Source organism: Natator depressus, chromosome 3 (assembly GCF_965152275.1).
Source record: "Natator depressus isolate rNatDep1 chromosome 3, rNatDep2.hap1, whole genome shotgun sequence".
Taxonomy (NCBI): Eukaryota; Metazoa; Chordata; order Testudines; family Cheloniidae; genus Natator; species Natator depressus.
The window spans coordinates 113,787,036-113,806,228 of NC_134236.1; the positions used below are offsets into that span (position 1 = coordinate 113,787,036).

General features: G+C 37.8%; 1 protein-coding gene across 6 annotated transcripts in view; it reads right to left on the bottom strand.

The window, feature by feature from the left end:
* The window catches only part of LATS1 (large tumor suppressor kinase 1), a 39,243-nt gene that overhangs the window by 12,237 nt on the left and 7,813 nt on the right, over positions 1-19,193 (bottom strand). For 2 of the 6 annotated variants that reach the window (XM_074948599.1, XM_074948596.1), the window contains exons 2-7: positions 17,321-17,833; positions 13,057-13,207; positions 10,153-11,684; positions 5,158-5,740; positions 3,805-3,987; positions 1,656-1,762 (exon numbers count right to left, since the gene is read on the bottom strand). In XM_074948599.1, the coding sequence (XP_074804700.1) occupies positions 1,656-1,762; positions 3,805-3,987; positions 5,158-5,740; positions 10,153-11,684; positions 13,057-13,207; positions 17,321-17,671 (2,907 nt within the window). In that variant the 5' untranslated portion in view covers positions 17,672-17,833. Of the gene's footprint in view, positions 1-1,655; positions 1,763-3,804; positions 3,988-5,157; positions 5,741-10,152; positions 11,685-13,056; positions 13,208-17,320; positions 17,834-18,180; positions 18,285-19,107; positions 19,188-19,193 lie in introns of those variants that run through there. The other 4 variants (XM_074948598.1, XM_074948597.1, XM_074948601.1 and 1 more) reach the window with 4 other exon arrangements.

Here is a 19,193-nt window from a genome sequence, read left to right on the forward strand (position 1 = left end):
TGAAGACAAAAGGAAATAGCCAGTGGACTCTGAGGGAGGGGTCCTGACCTGAAGAGTTTGGTCAATAACCTTGCTGGAAATACGTGGTGAGAACGTTTGCTTTGCAACTAAGGGCTAGTCTACACAGGCAACGTTAAAGCACTGCCACGGCAGCGCTTTAACATTCCTTGCGTAGTGGCAGAGCGCTGGGAAAGAGCTCTCCCAGCACTCTTAAACACAAAACAAAAAACAACAACAAAAAACCCCACCTCCATGAGGGGTGCAGCTCCCAGCGCTGGTGCACTGTCTACACTGGCGCTTTACAGTGCTGAAACTTGCTGCACTCAGGGGTCTGTTTTCTGAGCGAGAAAGTTGCAGCGCTGTAAAATGTCAGTGTAGACAAGCCCTTAGATAGTTTAAGTAGGTACCAATCAGAGTTTTATCTTTATTCTTCTTGTAACCATTTTGTCATTTAAGCCTCATTACTTATACTCCTTAAAATCTCTTTGTAGTTAATAAGCTGGTTTTAGTATTTTATCTAATCCAATATGTTTAAGTTAAAGCGTCTGGGTAACTATTTAAAGTAATAAGCGGTTATATTATTTCCTTAATGATCTCTTGGGCAGTACAAATGTACTGAAGTCCATTAAAAGGGTGGGCAGTACAGGACATACATTTCTGGGGGAAGATTCCGGGGGTGTGTTGGGTCACCTGCAGTATAACCAAGGCTGGGAGGAGCCAGGGTGTAGCTGGGAGGCTGCAGTTACACACAGGTACTCAGGGTGTGGAATACATGCTGGAAGGCTGTCTGTGAGCAGCCCAGGAGGGAGTTACTACAGCAAAGCATTGTAAGGCACCCAAGGTTGCAGGGCGGGGCTGTGTCAGCCCCCCACTAGTGTGGACTGTGCCCTAGTATGTTACAGCAAGCCCAGGTTCCCCTTCTGGCCCCAGGTAAAGTGGGGTCAACCCCAGAAAGGGTACCAGGCTTATTTGGGAATCTGAACAAAGGGCCCAGAGCTGGGGCTGAAAACCCAAGAAAGGGCAAATAGACTGTTTAGTTACTGGACTCTTACATACCCATGAAAAAGTTCATTTGAACTTTGTGACTTGGCTGAAGAGTGACACCACTGAAGACCCATCAAGGTCAGCTGGCAGCCTGCAAGGGGTGCCAAGGGTGAGAAAAGGACTGTACTACTGCATCCAGCCACTAGGAGGCGCTCAAGTGAGTACCCCTTTACACTGTTAAATTGCTTGTCTCACAAAAAGGATGCTGGGCCAACACTCTCCCTCTCTCTCACTCACACACGAGTCATGGCACTGTTTGAGAGAAGTATGGTACTGAGAAGGGCATACTGTAAGAGAGCAAAAATGGTAAACTCTTGACAAAGCATGAACAAATGACTAGCTTGGATTATTGCATGAAACTAAACAAATCAGATCTTACAATATTCAGCCTCTGTGAAAGATAAACTAACCATATTTCTAAGCCAAAGGGTATCACCTAGTTGTGCATAGTGCTTATTCACTTAAAACTCTCCTCTAACTTTATAGAATTAGAAAGTTTTGCACAAATTCTGACTCTGCTTTTCCAGCATGGTAATGCTTGTAGGATTATACAAACTACTACTTTTGCACATTACTATTACATAATTTTAAGACCTGATTTTCTTAATTACCTTCATTTGTGTTTCCAATGGCGTTTGTGCCAGGAACGGAGGCTGCCCCACCAACATTTCAAAGAGAATTACTCCAACACTCCACCAATCGCACAGTTGTGTATATCCTGAAACAAAAGCAAACTATAAAAATGAAACCAGTGCTTTGGTTACTTAAATTTACATTTAAATGGGTAACCAACGTATCAAGTTACAGTAAGTATTTGTTGCATTATCTTCAAGATTAATAATAATTTAGTACTTATTTTTGACCCAGAAAAGCTTAAGAATGGCCATACTGGGTCAGACCAATGGTCCATTTAGCCCAGCACCCTATCTTCTGACAATGGCCAGTGCCAGATACTTCAGAGCGAATGAACAGGACAATTATCAAATGATCCATCCCCTGTCATCCAGACCCAGCTTCTGGCAGTCAGAAGCTTAGGAAAACCCATAGCATGGAGTTGCATCCCTGACCATCTTGGCTAATAGCCATTGCTGGACCTATCCCTCCATTAAACTCATCTAATTCTTTTTTGAACTAAGTTACACTTTTGGCCTTCACAACATCCCCTGGCAACAAGTTCCATAGGCTGTGTATTGTGTGAAAAAGTACTTCCTTATGTTTGTTTTAAACCTGCTGCCTATCAATTTTTTGGGGTGACCCCTTGTTCCAGTGTTATGTGAAGGGGTAATACCACTTTCTTCTTCACTTTCTCCACACCATTCATGATTTTATAGACCTTTATCATATCCCACTTAGGCGGGTAAGGTACAGGTTCCATATGACGGGCGATTAAAAAGACTGCTCATCTTAGAAAAGAGATGAGCAGTCTTTTTAATCGCCCGTCATATGGAAGCTGTACCTTACCCGCCTAATAATTTTTGTTGCCCTTCCCTGTACTTTTTCCAATTCTAATATAGATTTTTATTTTTATAGAGGCCTTATGATATTCTCTGTATTATCTATTCCTTTCCTAATATTTCCTACCATTCTGTTAACTATTTTGACTGCCAATGAGCAGATGTTTTCAGAGAACTATCCCTGATGACTCCAAGCTCTCTTTCTTGAGTGGTAATAGCTAATTTAGATCCCATCATTTTGTGTGTATAGTTGGGATTGTGTTTTCCAATATGAATTACTTTTCATGTATCAACACTGAACTCCATCTGCCATTTTGTTGACCAGTCACCCAGTTTTGTGAGATCCTTTTGTAACTCTTCACAGTCAGCTTTGGATGTAACTATTTTGAGCAATTCTGAATCCTCTGCCAACTTTGCCACCTCACTGTTTAACCCTTTTTTTAGATCATTTATGAATATGTTGAACAGCACAGGTCCCAGTACAGATTGTTGGGAGGGACCCTACTATTTGCCTCTCCCCTTTTGAAAACTGACCATTTATTTATTCCCACTCTGTTCCCTCTCTCTTAACTAGTTACTAATTTGAGAGAAGATCTTCCCTCTCATTCCAAGACTGCTTACTTTGCTTAAGAGCTTATGGTGAGGGACCTTGTCAAAGACTTTCTAAAAGTCCAAGTACACTATATCTTCTGGATCACCCTGGTCCACAACACCCTCAAAACATTCTAATAGATTGGTGAGGCATGATTTCACTTTACAAAAGCCATGCTGACTTCCCCCCCAACATATTTTGTTCATCTACATGTCTGAATTCTTTTTTACACTACAGTTTCAACCAATTTGCCTGGTACTAAAGTTAAGCTTACTGGCCTATAATTGCCAGAATCCCCCCGGAGCCTTTTTTAAAAATTGGCCTTACATTAGCTATCTGGTACAGAGGCTGATATAAGCGATAGGTTACATTTCACAATTAGTAGTTCTGAAATTTCATATTTGAGTTTCTTCAGGACTCTTGGGTGAACGTATCCTGTTGATTTATTACTGTTTAATCTATCAATCTGTTCCAAAACCTCCTCTTATTGACACCTCAATCTGGGACAGTTCCTCAGATTTGTCACCTAAAAAGAATGACTCAGGTATGAAAATCTCCCTCACATCCTCTGCAGTGAAGACTGATGCAAATAATTCATTTAACTTATCTGTTACTGGCTCCATTATTAATGAATCTGTACAAGTGCTGGTCTTCAGAAATGGCCAAAGCCTTTAGACAGTCATTTTGCAAAGGGATCCAATTAAAAAGCTTTACCTGTTCGTAAGAGTACTTCTGGTGCAATATAATTAGGTGTGCCAACAAGTGAATGTGCCAAACAACGTTGATGCTGCCGTGCTGCCCTACGCTCAAGTGGCTTAAGCCTGTCTCCACATCTGCAGTTTGCTGGATCACCCCATTCATTACTAAAATCCATGCTGTCTTGACGTGAATGGTCACCTACAATATAAAAATGAAAGCGCTAATATTTTGGGGTTTTATCCCTTAGTTGAGCTTCTCAGCTAAGACCAGTTTCTCTCCAAATTCTTTAACATTCCTTTTTATGAACACACTCTATTCTAATGAATTAAAGTACTTTAAAATAAAAATAATTAAAAGTGAACTTGTAAAGAACTTAGAATATTGAGCTTGTGTGCTTTTATTTTTTTGCTTATGATGTAAAAAAAGAGTGCCTGAAAGTTATTTTCTTTTGTTTGTTAAAAATTGATTTTTTTTCCTAACAAATAATAGGAAATGTCAATTCTGATCTTCCCTAGTTTTGCTGAAGAACTTGTTGGAAGTATAGGATGTATATGGTTATTTCTCTCACCTGCAGTGAAGGAGGGCCATCTCCAAAATATCAATCACTGAAGTTAAACAGGTGTTTAAAAAATAGAAAGTTTTTAAAAGTCTGATTAAAAATCTTACCTATCACAATTGTTCAACTTTCACTCTCTTGCCTTATGCAATGTCATCCCTCTTGCTACTTCTCCAATCACCGTAAAATATACCAGGCTAAAGAGGAACTGAATTTCTAGTGTAAAAACAAGCCAGAAAAGTGGGTTTTGAAAAAAAATCTATTGAAGAAAAAAGGTACAAGCCCAATTTTCATTTAATTCTTTGCAGGTTACCTATAAGAAAAAATAACCGTAAAACGAAGAAGGAATCCAGATACTGCCACTTGCAGAACAAAATGCAAAATTATCTTTGCTATAAGCTTCCCGCAACTACCCTGAAGGCATTAAATAAACTGAAATCTTTTTTTTAAAAGAAGCTTACTTACTTAATTTCCACATAACTGCAGAAGAGGGATGAAGATTGTAGATCTTGGGTAAAATTGTCAAAAGCACCTATATGACTTAGGCTCCTACATCCCATTTTCAAAAGTGACTTAGAATTTTTGTACTGATATAACTATTTCAGTTAGATTTTTTTTTTTTTTACCAAAATAGTTAGATCAGTACTACTTCAAGTGTGCACGCTGCTATATTGGTTTAGCTTATTCCATTTCCCGTATGGGTATTAAATTCAAACTTTTTTCATGTTATGTTCATCTTTCTACTCATACTTATTATTCATGAATTAGCATGGAATGCTACATCAGTTCAGATAACAAAAATAGCTACTTACCACTTTGATAGTATTTGGAATCATGCGTCCATCGAAAACCTGTACAAAGCCCGAAGTCAGTCAGTTTAATATGACCATCACGATCAATCAAAATGTTATCAGGTTTAATGTCTCTGTGAATGAAGCCCATCTTGTGAACACTTTCAACTGCACAGGTCAGCTCTGCTATATAGAACCGTGCCAGATTTTCTGGGAAGACCCCCATTCTAATTAACAGGCTCATCATATCACCTCCTGGAATGTAATCCATTACAAAGTACAAATTGTCCTTATCTTGGAATGAATAGTACAGGCGAACCACCCACTCATTGTCAGCCTCTGCAAGGATATCCCGCTCAGCTTTAACATGAGCAACTTGGTTCCGAAGCAGCACATCTTTCTTCCGCAGGGTTTTTGTTGCATATAAAGCATTAGTGTCCACTTTCCTTGCTAGGCAGACCTCTCCAAATGCCCCAATCCCAAGAGTCTTAATTTTTACAAACATTGATTTGTCCATTTTAGCCCTTTTGAGACGAATGTAGTTAGACTCCTTCTGGCACAGCATTTTTCTCATTTGATCCTGGGCATCTTGGGACAACCCAACCTATGTAACAAAGTTAAATTTCACAAGTTAAAAACACTTTTCGCTTTGTGGTGATCATCATACATTAGAAGGTTCAAGCAAAGTAAAGGAAAAAAACTTACGTGTAAAATGAGGAGTAATACTTGAAGTTTTTTCCCTAACACACATTAGGTCTCTATAAAAACACTTAAGGTTGAAACAAACAACCCACAAAATGTGCAACCTAAGGGACAGTTATAACAACAATATGCACAAGGTGCCATGCACCACCATGCTCTTGATTAAGGGAGCCATTTTTGGGAAGGGAATAGGGTGGGAGAAAAAGACAAGCTGATGGTGGTTGCCTTCCATGCCCTTTGTAGAAGAAATGGGTTTGTAGGATAGGAGGGAGGCCATTAGTAACCCACTATCCTTCACAGAGATTTTCCCACATGGGAATACTTCCCTTACATATTAACAACTGTACAGATTTGTCCATGACACTCTGCATACCCAACTTTTACTTGATTCTCTGCATTACTGGAGTCATTACTTGCTTGATTCCTAACACAATGAACTGAATGTATTGCTCTGTAGATTTTACAATTAGTTATCCACTGATTGATCATTGAGTCTTTGCACACTTAATTGTTTTGGCATAACTATTTCCATTTGGTTCTTAAAGGTGTCCTTCTGCCCTATTTTGCTTCTTATGAAATATAAAGGCACAATGAAAGGTGGTTCTGCTTGTGTTTTTACATTAAGAAGTCAAGTCTTGTATATCATGGAAGACACTATATTGGTTGGAGAACTAATGAAACTATCAAACAACAGAAGCCAAGATAGTAAAAGGTGAGCAATTGAGAGAAGATTTTCAGTCAGGATGTTTAATACTCTTGTTTTAGTTAATTATTGTTTAACGCAAATTACTAATTAATATTTTGATAAAGGGTATCTTTGTTGAAGATTCTACACCATCTTTTTAAGTAAGGTATTAAACTTAATAAAAATGTTCTGGAACCCTAAAGAGATCCCATATAAAGATAATGTAAGACAAAATAGGCAAACAAAAAGAAGAAAGAAATGAGGGAGAACAAGAACAACAGAAATCACGGTTACATAGGTAGCTACAGTTTAATGATTCCTGAAGGCACTTTTTGTTTTAAAAAATAAAATCAACTATCCAACTCTCATAAAACCAGACAATAGCAGATTTCTTACAGGCATCACAGCAACAGTGGGTCTCAAGCAGAGATTTAAAAATCTGACTTTGTGTCTGTCCATACAGCAAAAAACCTGGTGCAGTCCTCACCATCTCCAGGTTTGACTACTGCAGCCTCCTCCTCTGTAGCCTTTGAACACCCAGGATGCTCTCCTTTGCCTCCATCAAAACACTGCCAAGATCATATTCTTTGCCCATCAGTCAGACCATTCCATCCCCTCTAACCTCAGTGTACTAGCTCTCCTTCCTCCATGGCATCAAATTTAAATGTTTTGTCCTTAACTTCCAGAACTTCCAAGCCTCTGCTCTCCACTAGCCTTATCTCTTCATGTTGCTTGACAACCCCTTTGCTCCATCAAAAATCTCAGCATCAATACCTTATTTATCTTCTTTCCCCCAAAAAGACCTACACACTTCCCTCCATGCCACCCACACTGTACCTCAAACACTCTTCCTGAGCTGATCTGCAAGGTCCCCTCCTTCACCTTATTAATATTGCTTTTAGGACCCACTTCTATGATGGCTACAAGAAATTAACCTTGAAATATATTAATTTTAAATTATATTTATACATACATACACCCCCACCCCCCCCAAAAAAATACGCCGTTCTCTTTACTTCATGCCATACACTAGCTCTTTCTGAATAGCCATGTGATCTCACTGACATCACCTTTAATTTCCTTCCCTGTGGTCTTGTTATTCCCTACATCATGACTAATTTTGTTTTCACACTCTTCAGGGCAGAAGTGTGTGTGTTCCGGCAGGTGCCTCGCACCACTTTTGGCACCATTAGAAAGAATAAGATAATAGAAGCAAGTGCATACCTCCAAAACACATTACTACTCCACCTGTGAGACAGCTGCTCCACGCCCAAAAAACCCAGTTCTCTCCAATACGCACCTTCCTTTAGACACCTGCCCTCCCACCAGGGAATACATACTGGCTGAAACATTTTGGTGGCCCTTTTCCCTCAGCTTCCTGCAGAAGGAGAGAAATGAGGAAATCCACTCCTGGTTTAATCCTCTTAACTCTCCTGCAAATAAAGATGAAAAAGTGCTAAGGGAGACAAATGGCCATCAAGTTTCACTTCTCTTCCTACTCAAGATGTAAGGTGAGTTGGCCTATTCCAGTCAGATTTCTCTCCCATTGCGTACTAAAGGGAGCTGCTTCTCCCCCCATGACACCCCATTTTTCACCATCCAACCCCCCAAAAAGATCCTCCTTTTGAATTAAACACATTTTGTGTGAATTGAGCACAATTACCATAAAATATATTTAGTGTAAATAAGAAAAATAAAATTTTGATTTTAATTGACTATGTTAAGCATGCAGGGAAAAAAATCACCACCACTAAGAGGGATATGTGTCAGCATAACTAATTGTGCTTACACCATGGCAGAGCACACTCAATAAAATGCTCCAAATAAGAAATGAAAGTGAGGTTTGCAAATCAAACTTACTTATGATCTTGCACTTAAGTACCCAAATGTAATATTAAAAAATACATCAACTTCATGCTTTAGTTTTGATGCAGCTATACATGCAGAGTCCTTTGGAAAGGGTTCATGCTATTCTTAATATAATACTGTTTCTCCAAAGTCTTACTTGCCCACACAGTAATGGAGGCTATAGAAGTCAGCAAAGCTTCCAACACCTTAAGAGTTTAAAATCAGCTGTTAGTGAAAGTGAAAAGGAAAAAGAAGACTAAGAATAAACATCTAGAGAGACTTTCAGGAATAAATCTTATTTGCTAACATTTACTTAGGTTGTGATTAAGTAGACACTTATATAAGAGTACAGTTTAAAGCAAGATTTTTTTCAGAGCAGGAGAATGTGGATTTTGAAATGATGGCTCAGTCAAGCCAAAAAAAAAAAAAAAAAAAAAAAAAGGTTTCAGTTGAAGGTATCAATTTCAAACAACCATTTGTCTAAATTCTGTTACCTACTATTATTCTCAGAAAAACTAAGATTACAAATAAAGCCTAAGATTATTACAAAAATCATAGCTAAAATTCTCTCTGTATTTTCTGGTTTTAATGTGGGTATTTCTCAATGTTTTCTATAAAGTCAGTTTCACTGTTTCCCCTGTTGTGCGGGTCTTTACATGGCAACAAGGAAGACAAAAGTTTTAGTATAAAATGTGACTGTAAAAAACACAAATTGGCAAGGGTCATCAGATGCATCATCGAAAGCCAGTTTCTACACTAAAAGCTGTCTTTTTTTTTTTTTTAAACTTCAATTAATAGAACGTGTACTCTTGGGCCAGTGCTAGATAGAGTATAGGCTTTACAGAACTGTGGCATTTTTGTTGCTCGCTGCAGTGTTTTAAAGTGCAGATTAAAGTGAGTTTTAAATTCCCTAGCCAAGATTCAGTTAATATACTATAGTGGCCAACCCTGCATTCCTTGTGTACACAGATCTCTCATTGATATTATAGGAATTTTGCACAGTATGGAAGGACTATGGAATAGAGGATCAAACCTTCTGTATATTTAGCAAAATCTGACTAATATTTAGAAGTATAATTCATTCTCTACTTTCAAATACTTTACTTGGGTAGAAATAACCTACAACTCAGCAAACAGACAGTGTCTCTCTTTGTTCTACAATATGCCTTTTAAGCACTTTTGAATGTTGAATAACATGAAATACATTTTTAGAATGAAATTTCCTGGACAAATACCATCACACAATGGTGTCAAACCGGTGAAAGTGAAGGGAGTAATCATTCTTTGGGGCTCTATATGGAGACTTTAGCCAGCCCTATTACCATTTTTTCCTAAATTGCATCTACAAAAATCTTAAATAATACTTAACTGTGACAATTTTAACAAATAGTTTCCCCCAAATCACCATTAATATCATCCATGAGAAAAACCTGGGAGCCATGCAGCTAAGCCCAATGCAAGCTTCAATAAATTTACTTCAGCCTCCTCATAAATGACTGAGATGATTAGTGTGCAGAATATAAAATATTTTTGGTTTGCTTGATTAATTTAAAATTATACTTTCCAAAGAGAGGAATGGGATTACCTAAACACATACTGAAAGGCTGGCTGCTTCTTAAACATGTGGTCAAACTAAAAATGAACTTCAATACCAAAAGATACTACAACTGCACACAAAATTGCAGTATAACCAAGAAACCTGTCTAGATATGCAGTTTTTAAAAATGTGTACCAAAAGCTAAGTAGTTCCATTCAAATATTAAAGAAAATCAAAGTTTTACCCGCATCATTTCATTCTCTAGTTGTTTCTTGCGATGCAATCGTTGCTGATGAGACTTGAGTATGTTTTCCACATGTTGCTCCATGAAGAATTTAAAGGCCTGAGGAGAATAGCTCTGAATGCGAGACTCCCTTCGCTCTTCATCTCTCTTATTTTTCCTAACAGGAACAGGTGAGGTTGTTATTTGTTTTTTTTCTTTATCTGTCCCATCAATACATTCATTATTCTTTTCACTCTCTTCTTCCTTAGGTAAACTGGGATGATCTTCTTTGTTAGGTTTGGTTCCTGTCTCATATGGACTGACAGATGGATTCTGGTGTAGCAAGTGTTTTGGATAAGGTGGTGGAGGACCTTGGTAATTTGGAGCTTCTGCAACAGGTGACATAACTGCCATGTTAGTAGATGGACTCTCAGAGAAGGGGACTGGTTGGACAGCTTGCATTGGCTGAGACATCCACGAAGGATGAGTTGGTGCTAAGGCAGTCTGCAGCTCTGGCTTTAATACTCGCATACTTTTTACTGGCTGCTGAATGGGAGCTGGGGTTATAGCTGTTACTGTGGTGGCTGAAGGCTGAGAACTGCTAGAGTGACTCTGTCTATTTCCATGAGGGTTATTGAAAGAATTCGATCTTACTGGAATGTTGGGTTGCCATGTAGGGATTTCATGTCCACTGCCAGGTGGTGATTGGGGCGGAGCAGATGAAGGCTGTGACCAGGACATTGGTATTCCAGGTAGATTTATATTGTGAAGTTCCATGTTGTGGCTGTTTCTATTTGGCACCATCATGGACTGAGGAATGTTTCCATTGGTGTATGCTGAAGGAGGAACAGATCCTCCTGCTTGCATCTGCAATGCTGTAGGACTTTGCCTGTTAGTTGGGGATATTGGGTACGGAGGGGGTGGCTGACGATTGACCGAGTTCCCAGATACAACATTCTGATGAACCATGAAATCAGTCTGACAATTGCCATTTTGCATTCCAGCTCTTCCTGATGGAAAACTAAACTTGCTATTGGCAGAACTCTGCATGATTATTGGTTGCCTACCAAGTGGAACAGAATTAATGCCTCTTTGTCCCTGCGTAGAAGAACTTACGGGTGACGGATTCATTGGTGGGGGCGGATAGCCATCCTGCCATGCTCCTGGTGGTACTGGAGAAATGCGAGAAATCATATATTCCATGCTTCCAGAATAACGTTTTGTTTGAGCATTTGGTTCCCAGGAAGGAGGTGGTGGAGTTGTTCCTCTTGGTGGAGGAGTCTGCCCTCTTGGAGGTGGAGGAGGGGGAGTAACACTCCTTACTTGTGGTGGAGGTGGTGGATTCACTCTTTGTCCATTGCCAGGATGAGCCTGAGCAAATGCTGCTAATCCAGAACCAGATAAGGGCCTTCCTACATCCGACTGAGAACTTGGACTTTCTGAACGATAAGCTACACTATCTCCCAATGGAGGGCCATGTCTCGGAGGTACCAAGGACTCTTTAGAACCTTTCCAGCTCTGTTTACGGTTAATTGATTGCTGCACACTACCTGCTTTTACAACAGAAAAAAAAAAAAAAAAAAAAGCACAGGATTTTATATTTGTGGGGGAAAAAACTACTTGCAGCTTGCAATATTTTACTACTATTCTAATTCAGTTACTTTTCCTTTTCTTGGCAGTTACCTTACTGCTATGAAAGAGATAATAAATTTTAACGTAAGCCACAATAAGTCACATGATTGATTTGTGACTAATCAGAAAGGAAGCTATCAAACTATTTCAAGCATGGAAAAGCTGAGCAAAGAAAAATGTATTGACCTACATTTTACATAACATTGATATCATAAACATTATATCAAATCAATCTTATAAAGTGACAACTTATGAACTTGACAGCTTTATAAAGTGACAACTCAGTGATGTACCTGAGGGGTTCATAACCTTTGAGTGAATTAGTCAGCTGAAAGATTGCTAGGACTTGTACACCTGTAAACAGGGACACTAAATTAAAAAGATAATGCACTTAACACAGTTTAACCCAAGTGCATTACGTTCCTTGTATGCAAAGTTCTGTTCATCAAAAGGTTATGTTTTAAATCAGTCTGAAAGATACTATATGTTTGTAAGTGTAAGACAAGACTGCATACATGCAAAATTTACAATGACCATCTCAACACTGAATTCTTAAAATTTAACTCCTTTAAGAGTTACAGAGCCATCTTTTATTGGAGGTACCAGAAAGTAATTACAAGATAGAGGTCATATTATGGCATATGAACAGGGCAATTGTATGTTTAATTTTGAAAGTTTTCATTTATTATTTTCACTGCTGCAGATCAATATTTTTTTCCATAAATGAAAAATGGGTAAATTGTGATAAATTGTGCAAGAAAGAATGAAAGTCCTGGCTAAATTCCAGTATCCCACCAAAAGCTTGGTACAAATTCTAGTTAACTCAATTTAATAGGTTGAAAGATAGTGGACTGAAAATGAAAGCCCTGTTGTACTTTGCTAGTGTTGTTTACTATGTTATTTTCTTGTACATAAATTAACAATTTAACTGTAATTGCACAGAAATTAAGTGATATGACTCCCAAATTTAAGAAATGAATGAAAAGTATTCAACACAGGAAACGAACACCAAAATGACAGGTCTGAACAGGATTACTTATGTATGATACTGAAAACATAACCTAAAAGCTTATTATAAACTAACGTCAAGTACTGACATTTAAGTGGATTACTTTATAAATTATACTAAAAAATTTCTCCATTTTCAAGAAAAATGGTATTTCAATCACCTATTTAATTGTTAAAGTTTATGCTTCACTTCCCCTCCATCCCCCAGTTGAGAGTGCAGAACTGAAATGTTTGGCTAATTTATGATTTCTTCCTATAAGAAAAATACCTATTGGATATACATACCTGGTGGTTTCATACCTGCATTAACAGGTCTGGCTGCTGCTGCAGCCATCTGCTCCCGACGAGGATCTTGGTAGCTCATTTTACTTATGAATTCAATTGCTGCTTCTATACTACGGCTGTTAGTTTGCCTAAGAGCTCGTACAACCATATCCTAAAGGGAAAATTAAGTTAAAAATATATTTTATTTTATTTTTAAAATTAACAGAAAAAAACCAGTCAAAAGCACCAACAGTTGAGATTTTCAAAGCACTGCAGGAGGATTTAGCCACACATCTTCCATTATTTTAATAGAAAATGCCTGGCTAAATTTCACTGACAGATTTGTAAAATCTCAAAGCATCTCCCTGAGTCAGAAAAACTGCTGTTAAATCTCATACTGCCAAGATGCGCAGAAAAAGTTAACATTTTAAAAAGAGTCTCACTTTAGTGTATCTACTGTGCTGTTTGAATCTCAGAATTACTGTTACTACAATTTGTTCGTGTGCCTATATATTACTGAAAGGCAGTAACCTCTACACAATTAAGGTTGCAACCAGCTTCCAATATAAGGCCCTATTTTTAGCCCCCACTGAAACTTAAAATAGTTAAAAACTGTGGAGCTGAAAATCAACTGATTTATTGTGAAAGCAAAGAAGATAATGAATTACAGGTTACAAGAAGTACTCCGATTTGAAATTCTGAATTTTAGCTTTTTACTATTACTTCAGCATTAACTCTGAATCTCCTTGTACGCTAATGCCCTGACTATATTGGAAGAAAATAAGCTGACATCAAGTAATATTAAAAGCCTTTGATGAGGTGCCTCACCAAAGGCTCTTAAGCAAAGTAAGCAGTCATGGGATAAGAGAGAAGGTCCTCTCATGGCTCATAACTGGTTAAAAGACAGGAAACAAAGGGTAGAGATAAATGGTCACCACTAACTCTTTCAGAATGGAAAGAGATAGTGGTGGCTCTCAGGGACCTGTAGTGGGACCAGTGCTGTTCAACATATTCATAAATGATCTGGAAACAGGGATAAACAGCGAGGTGGCAAAGTTGGCAGAGGATACAAAATTGCTCGATAGTTACATCCAAAGCAGACTGTGAAGAGTTACAAAGGGATCTCACAAAACTGGGTGACTAGGCAACAAAATGGCAGATGATATTCAGAATTGATAAATGTGAAATAATGCACATTGGAAAACACAATCCCAACTATACATACCAAATGATGGAATCTAAATTAGCTGTTACCGCTCAAGAAAGATCTTGGAGTCATTATGGGTAGTTCTCTGAAAATATCTGCTCAATGTGCAGCAGCAGTCAAAAAAGCTAACAGAATGTTAGGAACCATTAGGAAAGAGATAGACAATAAGACAGAAAATGTAATGCCACTATATAAATCCATGGTATGCCAACACCTTGAATACTTGGAGTTCTGGTCGCCCCATATAAAAAAAACAAAACTATATTAGAATGAGAAAAGGAAGAGAGAAGGGCAACAAATTAATAAAGGTACATAATTTTCATATGAGAAGAGATTAAAAAGTGAGACTTCTCAACTTGAAAAAGAGACAACTAAGGTGGGGGGGAGAGATATGATAGAGGCCTATAAAATCATGAATGGTGTGGAGAATCCGGGGGTCACCCAATGAAATTAATAGCAACAGGTTTAAAAACAAACAAAAGGAAGTACTTCTTTATACACAGCAGTCAGCCTGTGGAACTCATTGCCAGGGGATGTTGTGTACACCAAAACTGTAACAGGGTTCAAAATAAATTAATGGAGGATAGATCCATCAATGGCTATTAGCCAAGAGAGTCAGGGATGCAACCCCATGCTCTGAGTGTCTTTAGCCTCTGGACTGCCAAAAGCTGGGAGTGGGCCACAGGGGATGGATCACTCAATAATTGTCTGTTCTGCTCATTCCCTCTGAAGAACCTGGCGTTGGCCACAGTTGGAAGACAGGATATTGGCCTACATGGGCAACTGCTCTGATCAAGTATGGCCATTATGTTCTTAATTATTTCTGGTGTGAACAGATTTGAGCCCTATTCTCTTACTGATACAAAGGGGATGTTTTTTGCCACTGACCTCAGTGACAGTAGCATCAGATACTTTGGTGGGATTTTTAAAAAGGATGAAGAGTTAGGCACTCAATTCCCATTGAAATTCAGTGGGATGTGTGCGCCTAACTCTCCTAGACTCCTTTAAAAAAAACCTTATCTATATGATTGAACATGTTGCTTTCTACTGACTGGAAAAATAAATAAAAAAGTATAAGGGTCCTTCAATGGGTGACAATTAAGAAATTTTCCTGTAGCTCAAGTAGTAGATGCCTATAGGACCAGATGACTACTCCCCACAATACCAAGGTATAGTTAGTTCACTGTGGAGCAGTAGTAGTCTTTCCATAGCTAAAACTGATTTTGATCTTTCTTGTAACCACCAGAAAAATCCTTATGCTTTTAAAAGTTTAGAATTCAGGCTCATTGACAATTAAAACGTCTGATAATTTTGAATAAATTAAGTCCTTTTTGAGATTACAAGATACCTTTAAAAAGGCTTCTTTTTGAAAACACTGACATATTTAACATCCTTGTGCCCCACCAGATGAAATCACACATCACAAAATCCATAATTTAAGCAGATTTTACCAGATGCAGTGTCACTATTTCTTAATCCAGGTACAGTAGCACAGTGAAATTCTTTATAAATGCCAAAAGTTTAGATACTGATTTGTGCGATATGCAATTTTCAACAACGAGGATGTAGGAATTTTTTTTAATTGGATATTTGAAAACTAGACACAATGGTCTATCATTAAACAAAACGGAGAAAAGAAAGCCAATGGAGAACAGATATTATGACAACCCGTTGTCAATGAGTTCTTTCAGCAACTAAACTGAGCTGATGTATCATTTATATGCACTGATGAGCTGAATGCATTTGTATGTTATTGAGAAGCTCTTTTCACAATCTTTCTGTATGGGCAACAATATGGTGATCTCTTAACCACTCCTTCTTGAAGTCTTTGCTAACACTACGTTGATGTACAACTAATACATATGACACACCAAAACACTTTGCCTAACCTTTAATGGAAATTAGTGCAAAATAAGTTGATTCTTTAATATTAACCTGCAATTACAACTTTTGATAGGATCATTATTTTGACTAGTGCAATTATGAATGAACCATTCTACCTTGTTTCCTTGTAAGCTATCCTTGGCCTGCTATTATATATTTTTGAAAGTGATGGGCCTGAGGTCTGTGCTCAGGTTTACAAGTGCATGTATAAAAGGGTCTTTTAGACCCACTTCCCAGTAAATATATTGCAAACACACACACACACACAACGGTCTCTAAATGTATTAATTCTTTATTCATGGAAACCAGATATTTTGTCAAGAAATTACATGACACTCTTTCCCATACAAAGTGAAAACAAGTTCAGCTGGTATTGAAGTAGATGTCAGGATTTCAGGCAGATGCCTGTCAATCACCTCATCCATGTCTTTATACTGACCAACAATACCAACTTTGAAAGACATCATTATGGGACTCTGGCTACATAATCTTTACATTTTTTCTTAGAAGGCACTACGTTGTTGAAGGTATTCTGCACTGTTCTCCTCGCAGTGTATTTATTGTACTATCATGATACATTCTATTGTATCTGATTCAGGGTGACATACATCATTTGAATATAGCTAAGATTCAAGCGTTCAGATTAATAAGACAACAAATGCAGTTTTTTGTTAATATTCAGCTCAGATAATGAACCATTTTTCTGAACAAGTTTAAGTTATTCATAATCAGGGGTTCTGAAATACTCATAAAAAAGAATAAAAGTATTTAAATATTGTCAAGTCACTCACATTTGGTGTCCTTGCTTTACTATTCTGAATTGTATTGTTCTCACAACACATTTTAAACCACATAATCCAAAATTCCATTAAATTACTCTGAAGAAAATGCCAGACTTTGAGGAGTCCACTCCTTTCCACACACAGGGATGTAAATGACTAATCAAACTACTGCTAATCTTATAGAAAGAATAGATTACACTGGATGTAGAGGGGGAAAAACATGGGTTATTTTAACACTACTAATTTCCTCCCCTCCCCCTTTTTCTTCTTTTTGGCCAGGTCACAGTTAAAAATTCATTTATTTTTCAGGGAAACATTTTGACTGTCATGCTACTTACACTCTTTACTTACAAAAAGGGTAACATACAACTAAAATGTGTGTGTATGGTTAATATTCAACAAAAATGCTTACCTCATCAAACCCAGCAGCCTGTAAGTCTTGCAGCATTTGTCGATTGATTTCAGATGTTCCCCGGGCAGAGGGGCTGGTTTCGTTTGCAAAAGGCAGCAGGGAGTTTCGAATTTCTTGCAAAGCTTTATGGTACGTCACAAATTTGGTGGGATTTCGGCCTTGTCTGGGATCTTCAGCTGACATCTTACCCATATTGTGTTCAACCTTAGCAGCATCTGAGGGCTTAGGCAAATTCCTAAGGCTCTCTCGTATTTCTTGTAACATTTGCCGGCTGCTGCCAGTGTAGTTACTAGCAGGAAAAGTCTTAGGCCTCATTTGTCTATATCCTTCCGGCTTCTCACTTCTCTTCATGAAAACATGTATCTATGTAACCTCCACCAAGGATTCAGCCACAAAAATTTCAAGAAAGGCTGGTTGGTAGTTTCAGAACTCACTCTTAAACAAGACTGAAAACATTCACCACCGTTTGTGGTTCCAACAGTGCTGAAATTCTCAACAACCAAGTCAGCCACCCTGTAACAAAAGAAAATTCAAGTTACACATGCAGTGAAAAGGTTGCAATTTGCAGGGCATACATATATCATTTCCTCCATATTTACTAAATTCATCATATGCAACTTATCATTCATGCAGTCTTTAACCATTCTAAATTAAAAACTATTTTGGCCTGGCAACATTTAATTAGTAAACAATGTTTTAGTTGCCTCTCAAGTCTAAAGATCCCAAAGCTGGGAGGGATTGAAAACAGGCTTATCAAACCTAGGGAGTGAACTTGTCTTACAATTATTGACAGTGATAAACACTGCTGATTTTTTTTTCAAGCAGGGAGTGTACAGCCATCAGTTAACTGCAAACTTAACTATAATCTTCGAAAGAGTCCTTGGTATCTGCTACAAAAATTAACTGCATGCCCGAGTCATTTTAAACTATGGCCCAAATGTTTAAGTCCTGAAACGTCCTTGAATTTAATCTCACCTAGAAGACAAGAGAGGGAAAAAAAATACATAATTTATTTTCCTCTACAGTAGTTTATCCTGATCACTGTCCTAACAGGTTGCTTTTCTATGCTACTATTTGAAATATCATATTACCACAACTGAAGGATCATCAAAGATCTACACATAAAAAAAAAAAGTGATCTAATGGACAAAGAAGGGAGGGCTCCTTGATCCTGTTTCCTGCTCTACTCTTACTCACTGTGATACCTTGGATCAAGTCATTTAGCTCTCCATCACATCAACGCACTGGAGTTTGTTCCCCACCATTCCTCCCACCTTTCATTTTATTTTTAAGGACACTATGGAATTTAATCATAAAACAGATTTTTTATAAATATCATCTGCTTCAATTTCCTAGCTAAATGCAGATGTCTGATATCAGCTTTGCTTGAACAGAAGTGGGACACAGAAGAGCTCTTTGTAAGCTTGAAAGCTTGTCTCTCTCACCAATAGAAGTTGGTCTAATAAAAGATATTACCTTACCCACCTTGTCTCTCTAATATCCTGGGACCAACACGGCTACGACTCTACAAACAATTTCAAATAGTCTGCCAAGTGGGCGATATTGTAAGAACTTCAGTGCAACAGATTTTCTGATACTCTAAAAGCACACAAACTGAAATGTATTTAAATTGGCAAAAGTGAACTCAATAAGGTAAACTGTTTCAAAAGAAACATTTTTCTCAGTGTTTTATACAAAATGATAAAGCTACTAGTTCTGATTACATATACTTTTCCATCAAAATTTTAACAATAGTTTATATTTTGGTTTGAATTAAAGAATTATACCTCTGCATGCCTAGGCAAATCACGCAAGTTGATTCCGATACCACCTTTCTTACACCCTCTTTATAAGGCACAACATATGCCTAAAT